This window comes from Henckelia pumila, chromosome 4, assembly GCF_033568475.1.
Source record: "Henckelia pumila isolate YLH828 chromosome 4, ASM3356847v2, whole genome shotgun sequence".
In the NCBI taxonomy this organism is placed as follows: domain Eukaryota; kingdom Viridiplantae; phylum Streptophyta; class Magnoliopsida; order Lamiales; family Gesneriaceae; genus Henckelia; species Henckelia pumila.
The window spans coordinates 214724759-214741955 of NC_133123.1; the positions used below are offsets into that span (position 1 = coordinate 214724759).

Genomic DNA, 17197 nt, shown 5'->3' on the forward strand with positions numbered 1-17197 from the left:
ATTTAGTAGAGAATAATATAAATGAGAGAAGAGAATGAATGAGAAAATAGAATCGTATATTATTACAATTTACAATCAAATCAATCATCTAAATATCATTTATATATACACTTATTTGTGTTTTTAAAAATTTATTAATCACGATGGAACTCGCAACAAATACTATTTGGTGCACACTGAGAAACCCACAAAGCAATGCATTAGCTTACAAATTAAGCTAATTGAGTAAAACGTAATAGACATGTCTTGTGCAATAGCTCACCGGAGAAAAATGTTGGTGGATTGATCTTATTTGATAGGTTCTCAAGTTTTTTGAGTCAACAACTATCCAAATACTAGACGTCGTCATCTATTTGAGAAAATATTTTTTGAAATTTTATAATAATTTGAAATTTTTTTTTAAATAAAATCTAAAATGTTGATATTTTCATAAATAATTAGCAACTTCTAAAATTATTATTTAAATTCAAGTTGGATTGAAAATAAAGCAAAGTTGGTAAATCAAATTAGTCCTATTGAAGAATCAAGTGGTTGTTGTTGAATGCTCCAACGAGGATACCATTGGATGGTTGAGTTGACTTAGGGTTTTGTTCAATTTTTTGAGCCCACTTGTTCCTTTCGAAAAGTACATAAAACATACAAAAAGAATCGAATATCCGAACATTACAAAACAAATTAAACCTTTCTCATTTACAACTTTTCAACGTATATAAAAGAAGACACGGGTAGTGTTTGTTGAAGTTTGCTTTTATATTTATAAAATTTTTAGGTTTTCCTGAGGTGTTTTTGGTACAAACTAACCATATGACCTGTTTTCAACCCCATTTTACTCAATACTTCATATCCAAAACAAAACCGACACAATGAACTCTAATTGGTTTGAGTACATATGATAAATGTGTCTCTGTATATATACATTGCACGTTGATGCACTCGTCATTCATGCGAAACTTCCCAGGATTATCCAAGCGCGTGTTTCATTTATTTGTGCCCCGAAACAGAGAATGTCAAATTTCAAGTGGGAATTTGAGTATGTGATTCTTGCTCTTGTTCTTGCTTTATTGCTGTTTTTTTGGAGATCATCTGAATTTTTTCCTTTTCTGGGTTGTTATAAATTTCGTTTTTCTTGTTTAATTTAAAGTAAAGGCTTCAAGAAATGCTGGAAAATGTATGTTTCTGTTGGTAGGTTGTCGCGGGTTTGCATAGAAAGGCGTTCTCCTGATTTTCTTGAAGCCTTGGAGTTTAACCAATGTGTTCTAAATTTTAATTTATTTTGCATTTAAGTATATCTAATACCTACAGAATGCGTAACAAGAAACTTAAATTTCTATCTTAGTGGACTTAACAAGAGTGAACATGCATATAATATCAAGTTCTCAAATCTTTTGATGTTGCAGCAGATTGTTTTGAAGTACCATTGTTTTAAGATGGAGGGGAAAAAATTTAATGTGGTGGAAGGCTTGGACAGATTGCCATCTCTGTCAGATTCAGTTGTTGCAGTAGCTTTGAGTGGAGGTAGAAAAGACAAATATACTGTGAAATGGGCATTGGAGAAATTTGTTCCAGAACAACAGATGCACTTCAAGTTGATACATGTCCGCCCCAAGATATCGAGAATTCCAACGCCAAGTAAGGTTTTTTCCTTGAACTTCACCGTTTATGAAGAACAAGATTATATCAGAGACCAAAGGGTGGTACTTTAGTTGTTTAATAATCCATGAGATTGGGATATCTGAGAAATGTAGTTTATAGATTTTGTTTTCCAATTTGATTTTTGAACTTTATATGAGCGATAGTAAGAGTTTATTATAGTCAGGTGAATTCTTGATGGAAATGTAGTTAATCATGAAGCATATACTTTTTTAGAAACCTAACTTTCGTCATTCTGCAGATAGAATTTTGTTATATGTAATGACAACTAGAGTTAAAAGTGTACTTAGAAACATCAAATGCCATCAACGCCGGAAAACTGATGAAGGAAATATAAACTATCTTAGATTTGGGAGCTTGGTACAACTCTTTTTAACTCATAAAAAACTCATTCTGGTTATCTTGTATTTTGCTCCAGTGGGAAATTATATTCCTATATCTGGGGTACGAGGTGACGTTGCAGCTGCATATAGAAAGGATATAGAAAGCCAAGTGAATGCGAAGCTTCTTCCTCACAAGAAGTTATGTAGTCAGAAAAAGGTCAGGATGGATTATCTCTCAAAAGATTGCCGTGCTGTGGTGCTTATAAAAGAGTTTCACTTGCAGGTGCAAGCGGAAATTGAGCAAATTGAATCAGATGACGTTGTATCTGCAATATCTTCGGAAATTCGACAACATATGATCGATAAACTTGTGATAGGTGTTTCTTCTCGTCCATTTTTCTCAAGGTACTAAGTGTATTTATGAGTTATAAAAGCATCATGTTTGACAGTTTGACAGTTTCACAACAAATTCTGATGAGAAGCTTGTTTTCTTCTGCTCTCCAATATATCTTTGTTCATGCTTAATGAAACGACATGTTCAACCGATAAATAAAATACTTCGATCAGCACGTAAAATGTTTCATTGGATCATGCTGAATTGAATCACTAATAATACTGATTCTAGATTTGCTATCAATAAATAGTCTTGTGCAAGCTGAATTCTTGATATACAGGTCTTGCATTACTCTATATAGCCAAATGACCTCACAAATTCCTTCCATGGTAGCTCGATCTCATGCTTGGGGAAATTATTGCATCTCCCCTCTACCACTTCTAACTCCAACTCCAAGTACTTCACCCACAATCCACAACCTCACTCCTTGGCACACCTCTCAGCACCTTAGTACCTTAGCCTCTAACTCCTCTCTCATAACTAGCACTTGCTTAACCAACCACTCTCACTTCCATCACCTACTCTCATGGGGTGATTTTACCTCTTAGGCTTGGACCCAGGCCTTAGCGCTTAGTCTGTGGGCCTCACTTAGGCTCAACCATGTGATGGACCCATTCGTGGCGTATCACAGATTATCAACATCCTCCGTCTAGTTTGCATCTGCGGGAACTTTAAGCAATTATTTGGTTTTAGGGTCTAAAACCTGTTTCTCATTCTTCCAAATAAAATCATGTATTTATCATGTCATTTTAATTTTTTTTTTCCAAATATCTATTTTTGTCTATTTTGCACTTCACTGCACCATCATTATATTTAATTCAACTCTCACCAAATTACTCTGTAGCGTATATTTTTTAAAATCTATATGCTTTATTTTAAATTATTTTGATATCTTACTCCTATCATCATCTACACGAATACCAATTCAAACACAATTTAATGATAATATATTTAAAATATTTTTGTTCTGTTTTTATTATTTTGCCAAGTTTATAGTTAGTGCTATTAATAAAACTAAAACTGAAAGTTAAAATAAAAACACAGATGATTTTAATGTGGTTCAGTTCAATCGACCTACTCCATGGGAAAACAATATTTTAGGACTTGTAACTTGCAATTTTTTCTTTTTGTGATGTGCATGTGAGTAATGATGAATGCAGTAAAGAACAATAAGAACACCTGATTTAACATCATTCCATCATCATGACCTATGTCTACGGTGGTCATGTGGAGAGATCAAACAAGTCCACTAATCACCAAAAGCTACAATTATACAAAGAAGTTGTTGAAATAAAAAACTCCTTCTTTTAGCCTCAACACTTTTATGATCCCCACATTCAGTATCTCCGTAGACGTAGGTCATGTTGACCGAGCTACGTTAAAATTATAATATTCTCATCGTTCTTTATCTCATTAGTCATTCTCAGATAGATATCACATAAAATCTGAAATAAACATAAAATTCTCACAGTCAATAATGCACTTCCATAATAAAATCTTGGGTTAATCACGTATATTTCACTATGAATCTCAAGATTGCTAAACCCCTCCATGAAAAAAATAATCTATTAACTCCCAGTATTTTCAAATCTTGAGCACAAACACTCTTGTACGTATGTGTTTTTAGGAGTATTTGTGCTCAAGATTTGAAAAAAACGGTGAGTTATAGTCATGAAGGGTTTCAGCAATCTCGTCATTCACAGGGCAGTATATTTGATTAACCCTAAAATTTTTCATAACTTTGCATTTACATTAGAACTTTTTCACTAGATAAATAATATTAAGGAAAAATTGCAATTTTAGTCCCATAAGTTGGCCTATTCTGGATTTCAGTCCAGTAACTTGTCAAATTTTGCTTTTCATACAACAAGTTGGTTTTTATAAAATAATAACGCACATACTCATTATTTATAATATATCATGCATCTATTATAAACATTAAATTAACAAGGATGATCAATCGCCCCAATATTATTTGGCCCGTGTGAGCCAAATACGGGCCTAGATCCAATCCTAGGAAATGCACGGGATGCAAATACAACAATTACATAAGCTTTCAATATTTACAAGTCTTGGATCTTCATAATTCATCATGGCCCACCATCTTCCAATCTTGATCTTCCACTATCAAATATTTTACATTAAAATATTCATGGCAAATATGGATATATGTCATGAGGTGGGAACGGGCTATAAACCTAGTCCACTTTAAATTTGATAATTATTACAACTCATTCAACACAAAATATCCTAGCATACATCTAGCAAATTGGGCTTGGGTTTTTTATCATCCTTCATGCATAATATCACATATCATATACCATCAATTAATTATCACAATAATCAATTGATTAAATATTATATATCTTGGTCCAATCACTAACCGCCACAATTATAAATTAAATTAACAAAATAAGCAAACACCTTTTTTTACTTTCCAATTAATTTATTTATAACCGAATTTCTTGTAAATCACAATTTACTATAAATAATCAAATTCACACTTTAATTATTTATTTCATGAGAAAATACATACTTTATAAAATTTCATTTTTCATAAAAATTACAATTTTAACAACTTAGGGCCCTTGACACTTGGATATCCCAAAACACCTTTTGAAAACACTAGTCGTCAAAGTCGTTGCCGGAGCTCCGTCGGCGGATTCCGGCCAACCCAATTTTTTTTTTATATACTGGCTGCCCAAACCGCCCCGTGGGCTGCCCGAAACGACCCCAAATATTTTTTTCAAAACAGCCCATAAGTTGATAAAAATGATTTTCTCATGCGGTTAAAAATTGATCTCAACATAATATTCAACAAATGTTACACAATAAAGAGCAACCTAGGCTCTAGATACCACTTGTTGGATCGGTTCTCTTGTGCCTGGAAGCGCAACGGAAGTTTAAAATTTTATGTAAAAACCGAGCACATGTGTAGCATTCAAAAGTATTAAACATCCATAGGGTGTTTAAGATATTTATACCTATCAATCTCAAAAGATTGATTTAGGGCTCCAACCAAGTTGTGAACAACTTAGCTCCTTCTTTGGTTTTGGACCTTTTCGACCGGTATATCCTACCTAGCATGTCTTAAAATCCATGTAATCAAAATAAAAGAAAAAAAAAGCAAGAAACAAGCCACGTAAATTCCAAAAAAGAGGGAAAAAGTTGTCCTTTCCCTCCAAGTCCAAATCCCCATTATTACCCAGCAGCTTCCTAGTCATAAAACACACACCCCTACCAAATTTTCTCTCTGTACTAGTTGCTATGGAGAAAAGATAGAAGAAGATAGATTTAAAACTGAGAGCGTTCTTAATGCTAAAGATAGTTGGCCTTGAAGATGACAATCAAAAGGTATGAAAGGAGAGCAGATCTTTAAAGCTAATTGTTTTGTTGTCGTTGGTGCTTTTCTTTGAAATAATATAGCTGGTTTAGTGTGATTGACTTTGTTTTGTTCTGCTGTCTTGGGTGTATCATTCATTCATTCTCTTGTCATAGGTGCTTAAATTTCTTTATAATTGTTCTTGTGTTTTTCAGCCTATAATTAAGGTATCGGAACATCAACTTGATTAATTTTGTGATATTTAAAACTTTCAGAATTAGCAAAAAAATTGTTATTGAATCAGGTGGCCTTTTTCCTTGTTTTTTTTTTTCTTTTCTTTTGCTTACATAGATTTTAAGACATACTAGGTAGGATACACCAGTGCCAAAAAACAAAATCTGGTCCGTTTAATGGTTTCCGATCGAAAAAGACCAAAACCAAAGAAAAAACCAACTTATTATATGAAAACCAAAATTTGACAAGTTACCGGACTGAAATCCAAAATAGGCCACCTTACAAGACTAAAATTGCAATTTTCCCTAATAGTAAACATAAAGTTTCATCTCCTAAAATATTGATCAAACTTTTTCCCAAAACATGTTTTTGTTAGGATTGGCTATGTTTGGAGGTATGATGAATAAACACCGCAACATTTTATGAATTTTCAAATTAAAATGGTTCTAGTTTGTTTAGCAACTAAAAATTAATTCAATTGGATGGATTGTTGGAACTTGGATGCAACTGACAACTACTGAAGATATTTTATCAGTGCGGAAAGAGTATGTCGGACTCATTGAATGATTGGATAAAACAGCTAGATTAAAACACGAAGATCCGAAAAACTACATAAATAAATGTTGCGAGAAAGTGATTGCAGAATGTAAATGACATAATTTGTTTATGGTTGTTCAGGAAATCTCTTTCTCCCCTTCTTCTTGCTATAGGATGGTGTTCCACTGAAAGATTTTGATTAGTACAATACTTTTATAACCCACTTCAGCTGGCTTTAAACTTAACCATCCGAAACTCGTAACAATTCAATAATTCACACAACATGTTCAGAAAATAATTTATGAACAGTTGGTAGATTAATTTTAAACTACTTGAACCACTGTGCTTCCCTGAGCCTGATCCACTTGTTTTATACTTTCTTGGCTCTTCCATCCTTACTCCCCTCTTTTTGGCATTACCCGGCTTCTACAGGAGGAATATCATTATTTCATTGAGTTGACCAGCAAATGTTATTAGCATGGAGTCAATATTGGCGCTAAACTTGGCGTGATTGTGCTGAATCCGGCCTCCCAAGAGTTGTAGATGTCTTGGCGAGAACATTCTTTATGCTTTCAATTTGCTTAAAAGAAGATACAAAGTTCGACGGAAGTGCATCTAGATGCTTTAACACTCGTTCCATGAAACATTCTTGTTTCCTTTGTGATATGAAGATTCCTTTCGACTTTCGGGATATCCAGTCCAGGAAAATACTTTTGTGCTCCCCAATTCCTTTACTTGAAAATTAAGCTGCACATTTTCCTTTAGATTGCTTATCTCATCCATAACATCTCATATATTTCCCTGCTGCATCTACATGTTGTAGTCAGTTTCTTCTTGTTTGCAGCCCGAGTTGCTCAATGTAGTGCTCAACTTCTTAAAACAAGCTCAAGTTGATTTTTCGAGCTTTTATAAAGGTGTCTTAAATTAAAATCCTTTCCTCCGCATTATTTTGTCCCAAATCCTAGAGGAATCTCGTAAACACTTCCTCATCCAATCTTCTCTCAAATTGCATCCTTTCATCTGGTTGGCGAAGTTCCCAATCCATGTTACTCGCCGGAGACTAGATCTTCAATGGTGTTTTACTTGGCAATTGAAGCAAATGTTTCCTTATAGTCTATCGCATTGGTTTTTTTATTCTTAGAGCAACCTGTTAGGCCTTGTACCTTTCTATATTATGGTTTGCTTTGTTTTTCACTTTTGAGACCTCCTTGTTACCAATATTATACTTTGTTTTTTGTTTTCTGTTTTTTCTTTTTAAGGAAAATCAACATCCTACGTTTGGTTCTCAATCAATGCTTTCATCTCCTCTAAAAGTGCTTCTTTCCATATGTTCTTCTACTGCTTCTTTGATATTTCTTGGCACCCTCACATCATCAACCTTAGCTATGAAATAACTGTGAAATTGGCGACGATGTTGAATATATTAAATAGCGTGAAACAGGATGGTTAGTGGTGCATGAGCTTACCATGTTTTGCTTTTGCAATTGATAAGTCCAAGAACCAATTTCATCAGCTACCAATTCTGATGACTTTGATTGGGTTTGATGCAGATCTCTGAGGTCAGCAGAATTACGTTAAAAATGATTTCTCACTGGCTAATTTTCCCTCTAGTTCTGTCACTGGTTTACATATATTAAGTATCAAGAACTCAGGGAAGGTTTCAGTTACTTGGGAAATTGTTTTTTTCAGGTTATAAATTTCAGTGAACAATAGGAAATAAGATAGTTCAATCCACGTAACTTGCTTCTATGGATTCCTCCCCATTGAACTTAGTGACAGACCTATTGTGTATTTGGAAATCTGACTGCATATTTTGTCTTCCTTCACGCGCACACATGCTTCAGTTATCAGTTCTCAAGATAGATATGTCTGATATTTGGTTCCATCAATGAATCGATCACTCCACAATTGAATTCTCAGTATCCCATATTCCAAAATCTGCTGCCATATTAGATGGTTGCAGAATTGCTCCTGGAAAGTTATCCGCATTTCTTTGTGTTACTAACATTACTGACTGTGAGGATTCTAAATAACGTGCCTTTTTAACTTATATGGGTGACTTTTCGGGAGGTGTTAACCAGTGGAATGAGAAACTGATATACAGTCGGGTATGTAATGGCCTAAAGATAGAGTTCATGCGAAAAAAGGGATCTCCCTTAAAAATTCTTCCACTGAAATTATATTTATTTATATACATGCATTGAGTAGATAAGAGCAAAAAAACTTGAAAAATAGATAAATGTGTGTGACGAACACAAAATATTTCTTGTATTCGCAGGGCACAAATTTTATCATCAAAAATATCAGGAGGCTGTCCATCTTTTTGCACTGTCTATGCTGTTTCTAAAGGAAAATTGTCATCGGTGCGCCCATCGGATTCAAAATCGATAAAAATCATGAGAGACGATGGTTCCAATGCAAGTTGTTTCACACGTGATTCTTTGAGCTCACAAACAGGTAGCTTTTCAGACTTTTGACTTTGCATTCTGGTTTCGAGGATGTTTGGCTCATCTGTTAAACTAGGTCCTTTTAATTAATTTTTTTAAAGGAAGAAACTATATATTTTTCAGATCATATAAATTTAATTGAATATATCCCCAACATTCTCCTTTACATTCCAAATTATTCTCAAATTCATTTTTGCTCACTAAAATTTTCGTTGCCTGGCTCATTTGATTTGTTTCTCATTTTCCAAACTTTTTTTTACAATGACAACTTATTTTGTTCGACAATTTAATATAAAAATAAAAATGTAAGAATTTTTAAGTCATTGACAATTCAAACGAGGCTATTGAAATGTGCTGAAAGAGATTCGAGTTTTGTCTGTAATAGCCTCGTTTGAATTGTCTATTGGAGTTTGTTTTCTCTTGTATAATGACGAACTTGATTTTAAACATGTTTCTTAATGAAAATATCCACTTGTGTATAAACAGTCATGGTTTGCTGCTAATCGAATTATTTTTTCTACTTATGTGTGTCAGAGTCGACAGACCAAAGTTCTTCCGCGGGTTCAATGTCTCAGTTGCGTTCATCTTCACTACCAGTGCAGCGTTTTCAAACTTTGAACAAGACCTCTCTTCATAATAGAATACTTTCTAGTGGAATTATGCATTCCATGAATTCATCTCTCACTGCTGTAGATGAGAGAGATGATTTTGCCTATGGTTCAGATATTAATGAAGTATCCAGCCAAATTTCTAGCGGCAAAAGCTCAATGGTAGGCACTCCTTCATGGGATCAAGCTTCAACTTCTGAAACCTCCGCTGAGAATCAGGTGTGCGATTTGTATTGTTCGGACACATTCTCAATAATCTTATAAACAAAATAAAGTCATCTTTCAAAATTGAAGTGATGAAAAGATCGAAATACGTCTATTTAGCTCTTTTCTCATGCATTCATCCCAGATAAGTCCTGCAAAATTATAGACGTTGCATGAGTTTTTTTATTCGTTTTCTGTAGGCCAACATCAATTTTGAGCTAGAAAAATTGAGAATTGAGCTCCGCCATGTCAGAGGAATGTATGCAATGGCCCAGGGCGAATCGATTGAGGCATCTAGGAAGGTATATTTTGAATATATGATATATGATAAGTTTACTAAAAGGTGTTGTCTAGGATCGCCTTGACGGTGAGTGGTCATCTAGCGCCCTGATTTTTACTAAGGCGTGCCGCATTAATCGGCCACCATCTAGGCAGCCCGATGTGCTTCTTGTTAGTGAGGCAACTATGACACAAGGATGGATTGTTGATGGTGGAGATGAAAATGTTGAAGATGTAAGAGACGGATGAAGAGGAGAAAGATGTCGTGGATTTTGAGTTTGAATCCGATACGGAGCAATTGTTGAAGAAATATGGAAAATAAAAAGTAGAATAATTAGATATAAAAAACTTCCTAGGCGCCAGGCAACGGGTGGCCGCTCGCTTACTGTCTAGCTCTTTTGAGGACACTGGAAGTATTAGGGATTGTTTCCAAAAAGTGAAAAAAATTTGTGCAGGAAAATCTCATAAGCACTTTTTGGAAGCAATCTCAAACGCTACCTGTATATGATATGGATTACCTTCCTGCTAAAATATTACCATTAATAGTTTCTGAAAACTCCAACTTGAACGGCATTTGTTTTTGCTTCTTTGCATATTCTCCTGATCTTTTCTCTTGTTTCAAGATGTATTTATGATGCGTATTATGTTCACTTTCTTGCTTTGGATCAGCTTAACGAACTTCACGAACGGCATTTGGACGAAGAAAATTCACTTAAGCGAGTAAGTTTAAAAGAGGAGGAATTAACAAAGTTAGCCAGGCAGGAGAAAGAGAGATACGAAGCTGCTAAAAGAGAAGCTGCTTTTGTTAATGAATGTGCTGAAAGAGAAGCTGCAGAAAGAAAAGTGGCAGAAGTTAGAGCATCACGCGAAGCCAAAGAAAAGGAAAATCTCGAAAATGCCTTGATGGGTTCTTTCTATCAGTACCGAAGATTTACTTGGGAAGAAGTCACATCTGCGACTTCATCATTTTCTGATAATCTTAAGCTTGGGAATGGAGCATATGGAAGTGTGTATAAAGGCAGTTTTCATCACATCACTGCGGCTGTGAAAATTCTCCATGCCAAGGAAGCTAGTAGAACTAAACAATTCCTGCAGGAGGTATGCCTAATTTCCCTAAAAAGAATTATCAGAAATCAAAGAATATTTTCTGGTATCAGATTTTGTGCTGAGAATTATGGTATATCTTCTGTACAATTTTACTTCTAGGAGAGATTTACAATCATATTTATCTCATGATAATTGTTACCTAAACTAAAAGATATTCGGAAGAATTTAGTTCTTTGGACATTGTTTCGTGGATAGAAGCCTTCATAATTGGATCGCGTCAATTGTGTTATGTGTTGCATTCTTAATTCACGATATTCTATGATTTAGGATCCAATAAAAAGTGAAAACAAGTTATTTCTGCATCTCGCATCAACAAAGTTTTTTTATTATTTCTTGGTTGTTTGTAGTTGGAAATTTTAAGCCAAATTCGCCATCCACACTTGCTGATTCTTCTTGGTGCATGTCCTGATCATGCTTGCCTGGTGTATGAGTTTATGGAGAATGGTAACCTCGAGGATAGACTACTCAAGAAAAACAATACACCTCCACTTTTATGGTTTGACAGATACCGAATCGCATGGGAGGTAGCTTCGGCTCTTGTCTTCCTTCACAACTCGAAGCCAAATGCCATCGTTCATTGTGATTTAAAACCGGCAAACATCTTGCTTGACCATAACTACGTAAGTAAAATTGGAGATGTGGGCCTTGCGGCAATGATTATTGAAGATTCTTTTTCAATGTCATTGAACTACAAGGACACGGCCCTAGTGGGTACACTTGGCTATATTGATCCTGAGTACCAAAGAACCGGACAAGTATCCCCCAAGTCTGATGTCTATGCGTTAGGAATTGTTATTCTGCAATTGCTGACAGCAAAACCAGCCAAAGGCCTGGCTCATATTGTAGAAGTTGCAATGGACAAAGATCGTTTTATCGAGATATTGGATCAAGCAGCCGGTGTATGGCCCATTGAAGAAACAAAAAATTTGGCTAGAACGGCATTAAAGTGCACTGAACTTAAGGGAAGAGACCGGCCCGATTTACACGACCAAGTTTTACCAGCTTTGGAGGAACTAAAAGAAGTTGCGGAAAGAGCTCGAGAATCAGCATTACCTTCTGGGACCCCACCTCCTAACCATTTCATCTGTCCTATTCTCAAGGTTTTCTTTTATGTCTCTCAATTCTATGACTGTCATTTTATTTTTGTTGCTTTGTGAAGTATTGATTGTCTCTGTTGTCATTAGGTTTTCTATGCGGCATCAAAATTGAACCGCGATGTTTGCATTGTTATGCAGTTTACATGATTTAACTAATACCACTGTCATCACCGATAATTGTTTGTATAGCATAGATAATCAGTCCTAAATATTTGCAAAGGATATGGTCGAATCACTTGTTCAAGAAACTCGCCTCCTGCCATGTTTTGTTCACGTATGAATGACTTATACAATTTTTTATTTCAGGGGATTATGACAGACCCATGTGTTGCTGCGGATGGGTATACTTATGAAAGAGTTGCAATCGAAATGTGGCTTGAGAAGAAAAATACGTCTCCGAAAACCCACTTGTCATTGCCTCACAAAAGTCTTACACCAAATTACACCCTTCTTTCTGCTATCATGGAATGGAAATCTGGAAAACACTAAGGAAATGTGATCTGCTGTCAATATCCCATTGTGGTTTGGTTTGTAAAAAGGTGTTTGTATTCATTCTTAAATGCTCCCAAATGTATAAAGCAGTGTGAGAGTAGTGATAGGAAAAGTGTTGAAATAAGAGGACTTCAATTTCATTAGAATGTGTTTGGATGAGTGGGGTGAATTCATGAGGAGATTTCAAATCAACATATTTGATATGTGTAGATCAAAATTATAGATTATTGAAATACTTGTATGGATGTATCTGTTATAAATTTAAAAGCAGACAAGAGGAAAGAGAATTTAGATAATGACTTACAATTGAATTATATTGTCTCTCAATATAAATCCTACAATCACACTAATTGAGCTATTTGCATGTAATTCAACAATTACATTAATCAACTATAAACAAAACTATTTATACTATTTCCTTTTAGATGCTTTTTCACGCAACTATTTCTTTATAAACATACATGGCGAGAAGTTTAATTGGAGAAGACGTTGGGACCATAGTATTGTTTTGTTAAAACCTTGACGATAGTAAAGTCTACTGGGAAAACCCATAAGAAAAGAAAAATGAGTACAATAATAGATACTCTTTTTTTAGTGTTCTTTTGATTATGGATGCACTATTTTTAGTAGCCTGACTCTCAAATTCTCCAAAACTCTTATAAACATTTTATAAGCTCGTTATTTGATCCCATAAAATTCAACTATTTGGCTTTATTTATCTTAATGGGTACACAGAAAACAATAATTGTGTGACTCTCGATGGTTCATAGATACAACTAGACGCGAGTTCACAACTCTTTATGATTCAAGACAATATTCATCCCTAATTCGGGATTATCATTATCAGTTTCATTCTATGCATCAACTCCCTAATCGTAAGAATGTCAAAACTCGGTTTTGTTTGGACCCATTGAATCATTGTAAGAGCATCTAGTCGTATCGTCCCATGATTCTCTTGGTGCTACTGATAGTTCCTACAAGAACTAATCGATAATGTTTAGCGTATAGTATATCTCTTTCATCTCATATATCCCGATCAATCTACAACCACTAGATCAACAAGGGTTCTATATGAACTATAATTATATCTTTGAGCACACATAACAGTGTCGCATGTGCAACTAAAGAAATCTTTACCCTAATTCTTTAGTAACCCGATTCTCATTTTAAGATGATTAAAAGCTAAACAAGAATAAGGGTTATTAATTATAACAAATATATGGCTTAAACAAGTTCTGAAACAAATTCCAGGTTTCGGACCCTCCGAAGAGTTCGGAAGATCCGAAATGAGTTCGGAAGCACCAAACTATTCAGAATCAAGATCGGAGGCATCGGTAAAGTTCGAAAGATCCGAACTAGGATCGGAATGTCCTAAGTGAGTTAGGCCATGCAAATTGTGAGGTGTCAACTACACAAAGACACGTGGGTGTTCAGAAGGTCCGAACCCAGGTAACCACTTAGGTGTCAAGAGGCTTTAGACACGTCGTTGCATGTATGGGATCGGAAGATCCGAAGTGGAGATCGGAGCTTCCGAAGTAGCCAGTTCGGAACGTGGCTTGCATGCAGGGATCAGAGCTTCTGATCGATACCTAAAAATAAGCCATCCGAGATCACAATTCATTGCTCATTTCCAACTTCTTCTCTCCTTTGTTGTGTGTTATTAGGCGTTCTAGCCATTCGATAGAGGCACAATCACTAGTGGGCTGCTTCCAGAGTAGCGGCAGAGCTGTGTCAAGAGGCTGGGTCTTTGACTTCAAAGGGCTGACGATAGACGCATATATAAGTTTAGACTCTTAATAGCTTTTGGGAGTAGCTATTATTCTAATTAAGACTTTTAGTAAGCAATAAGTGATATGATACTTATCTGGTTATATGCTTGGAATTGTGAGCCAGATTGCTAGGACTGCTGTTTATAGGTAAGGACGTACTATCCGAGATAATGTAGTGACCCGTACCCAAAATACGATGATTAAGGGGTTTAATCACCATTTAAACTAAATAATTAAGAGAATGGGTCTTGGACGGATCGGACGCTCCGTTCGTGCAGGGGTGACGTCATAAGTGAGGTCAGCAAGGTGACATCATTGCTTACGAACTAGATGGGACATCGGACGCTCCGATAGGCGTTCGGACATTCCGTTCGCGTTCGGACGTTCCGATCAGGGATCGAATGGTCCGATCTCCGTCTATAAATATAGGATCTGTGGCTCATTTGCAACTCGCAGCTTCACTCTTCTCTCTCTCATTTCTTAGCTTTTCTAGTCAAATCTAGGGATATCTAAGCATCCTATTGGGAATCCGAAATCAGCATGACGATCCTGGCGTCGTAGCGAAGCTGTGCCTAAGTTTCGAGGCAAGCGTCATCAGTGGGCTGACGACGGACGCAGGTATAGCGTTGACTTACTAAAAATATTTAGGAGTATGAAATAGCTTAATTAAGGCTTTTAGAGCTTAAATAGTGATGCATGAGTATTTTCATTGTAGTCACAGTAGTGTGGACTTGTAGGCGTGAGATCTAGACCAGTGGTGCTAGGTTTTGGTCTGCAGAGTTAGAGGTACGTAAGTACTGACCGAGATAGCCAACATGATATATATGCTTATATGTTGCATGAGTATGTGCTATATGTGTTTTACCATGTTTTACGGCTTTATCACATGCATGTTTTTACACTGGACTGCATCTGGTATGAGTGAGTCATGACAGTTCCATCGGTGATGAGCTACTCCTTATGGATTCGTGTGTGGGGAGGCTCAGCCCCTGGTTTTGCTATCATTAGGAGCGACCACGATGGTGGAATAGACACTATAGTTTATAGGGGAATACACGAGTACCACGTGGAGTCGCTCTCTTAGCACGATACTGTGTATTCATGGCGCCCTGATTAGACTATTTTACCCAGTATTTTAAAGTCATTTGTCTGCTGCATATTTGTTTATATATCATTTTTTCCGTATTGAGCATTGTCGCTCATGCCCCCTATGTTTTGTGTTCTTGGGATACCTTGTGGAGGAGAAGGTTTGAGGCTGGACGGTCCAGGTGATTCGCAGCAGGATTGAGGTCGGTGCCTGTTTTAGTGAGAGTTTAGTGGTAGGGTTTTTTACCCTAAGACTTCGATTTGGTTGTATAAGAGTATTATACACTTTTGTTGTCGTCGGTTGTATTCTGCCGATTTAATTTGTTGTATTTAAATTATTCGCTCTTTACGCTTTAAGTATTTATTACATGCGCTAATTAACTCTGATTATATAGTGGATCCAGGTAGGGTTGCTACATTTATTGGTATCAGAGCGCATTGCAACTAGGAATTAGTAAAGCGGATTAAGAATTTTTTTGTTATAATTTGACAGATGGCAGACTACGACGAGAGCCACGATAGTGGAGGCGGTGGTCGTTGGGACGGCAGAGACGATCATAGACATCGCTGTGGACACCGTGAGGAGCGGAGATGAGTCAGCATGCATAGATTTATGCAGGTGAGCCCTAAGCCATTATCAGGAGGCGAGACCCAGAGGCTGCAGATGACTGGCTAGAGAGGATGGAGCATTGCTTCAGAGAGTTTCGTTTCACGGATGAGGAAAAGATGAAGACTCTTGGTTTTCTACTAGAGGGTTTAGAAAAGAAGTGGTGTATATCTACTTCCGCACCATTTATAGCAGCGAAAGGAGCAGCTACTTGGGCTGAGTTTCGTACTGCTTTCCAGAGATTGTATTTTCCTCCAGCCCTTCGCCAGAGAAATTTACTGAGTTACTCGGATTGCGACAGGGGACGATGTCTATTGAGGAGTATCAACAGAAGTTCTTCGTGTTAGAGTAGGTGCCCGTCGAGCAAATGTGTTGGCCGATGGTCCTTGAGAGAACTCTTGTATGACAATCTTTATTTTAATAATATTTGACATTATTTAATTTGGCACATCTTTATCTTTATACCCATGCAAGCTGCATAGATAAAGCCCTTGAATATACAAATAGTAGAAAGAATATGAGATGGTCATGTGATGACTATCATGAAACTCATATTTGGAATACTGTATATTCTAAACTGTTCCTAGTCGATTCAGCCGCCATAAAGAAGGATAAAGGCCGCTCGAGCTTGAGACTAGTATTTGCGATGTGAGTACCATGTTTCATTGGTAGGGGACATGGAGATGTCCAAGCATGCAAATAGGTGCTCCTTGTAGAGTGCACTGAACAACCCTCCCTAAAGGATTTTTCAAGTGGTTCTCACTTATCGAGTGGAGAAGTCCTAGTTTATGGTTGTACAACATTAGTCCTATAACCCGAGACAACATGGAGACTCTATATGCTAGTGCTTCACTTTGACTTGTTTACCGACTCAGCTGGGGTCATCAGGTGGCAATGTTGGGTGTTGTGACGAAACATATAGGAGTCAATGCATTGTAGTCGGGGATTCACCGCTTACCTACGGGTATGGATATCCTATGTTATATCATGCATACGTAGCTTGAAATCTCTGATCAGAGTAAGTGGTAATTAAGAAAGGAG

At 36.4% G+C, this 17197-nt stretch overlaps 1 protein-coding gene across 4 annotated transcripts; it reads left to right on the forward strand.

Annotated features, from left to right (window-relative positions):
- The first annotated feature begins 670 nt into the window (after positions 1–670).
- Positions 671–12969, forward strand: LOC140862980 (U-box domain-containing protein 35-like). 4 transcript variants are annotated; one of them, XM_073266038.1, is made up of 10 exons: positions 671–1030; positions 1398–1629; positions 2069–2179; positions 2264–2378; positions 8739–8917; positions 9442–9734; positions 9920–10021; positions 10668–11096; positions 11453–12205; positions 12509–12969. In XM_073266038.1, the coding sequence occupies exons 2-10, from the start codon at positions 1428–1430 to the stop codon at positions 12689–12691; spliced, it is 2367 nt and encodes a 788-aa protein (XP_073122139.1). In that variant the 5' UTR covers positions 671–1030; positions 1398–1427; the 3' UTR covers positions 12692–12969. The 4 variants fall into 4 exon arrangements, with proteins under 4 accessions (XP_073122139.1, XP_073122140.1, XP_073122137.1 ...); XM_073266036.1 differs by having other exon boundaries at positions 672–1030; positions 2069–2190; positions 2257–2378; XM_073266037.1 differs by having other exon boundaries at positions 672–1030; positions 1401–1629; positions 2069–2190; positions 2257–2378.
- Positions 12970–17197: the final 4228 nt, after the last annotated feature.

Excerpts from the sequence above, each read along its gene's own strand:
- LOC140862980 (XM_073266036.1), top strand. The coding sequence starts at position 1,428 with ATGGAGGGGAAAAAATTTAATGTGGTGGAAGGCTTGGACAGATTGCCA. Across the intron at positions 2,191-2,256 it reads AGTTATGTAGTCAGAAAAAG|GTGCAAGCGGAAATTGAGCA; the intron begins GTCAGGATGGAT and ends TTTCACTTGCAG. Across the intron at positions 8,918-9,441 it reads TTCTTTGAGCTCACAAACAG|AGTCGACAGACCAAAGTTCT; the intron begins GTAGCTTTTCAG and ends TATGTGTGTCAG.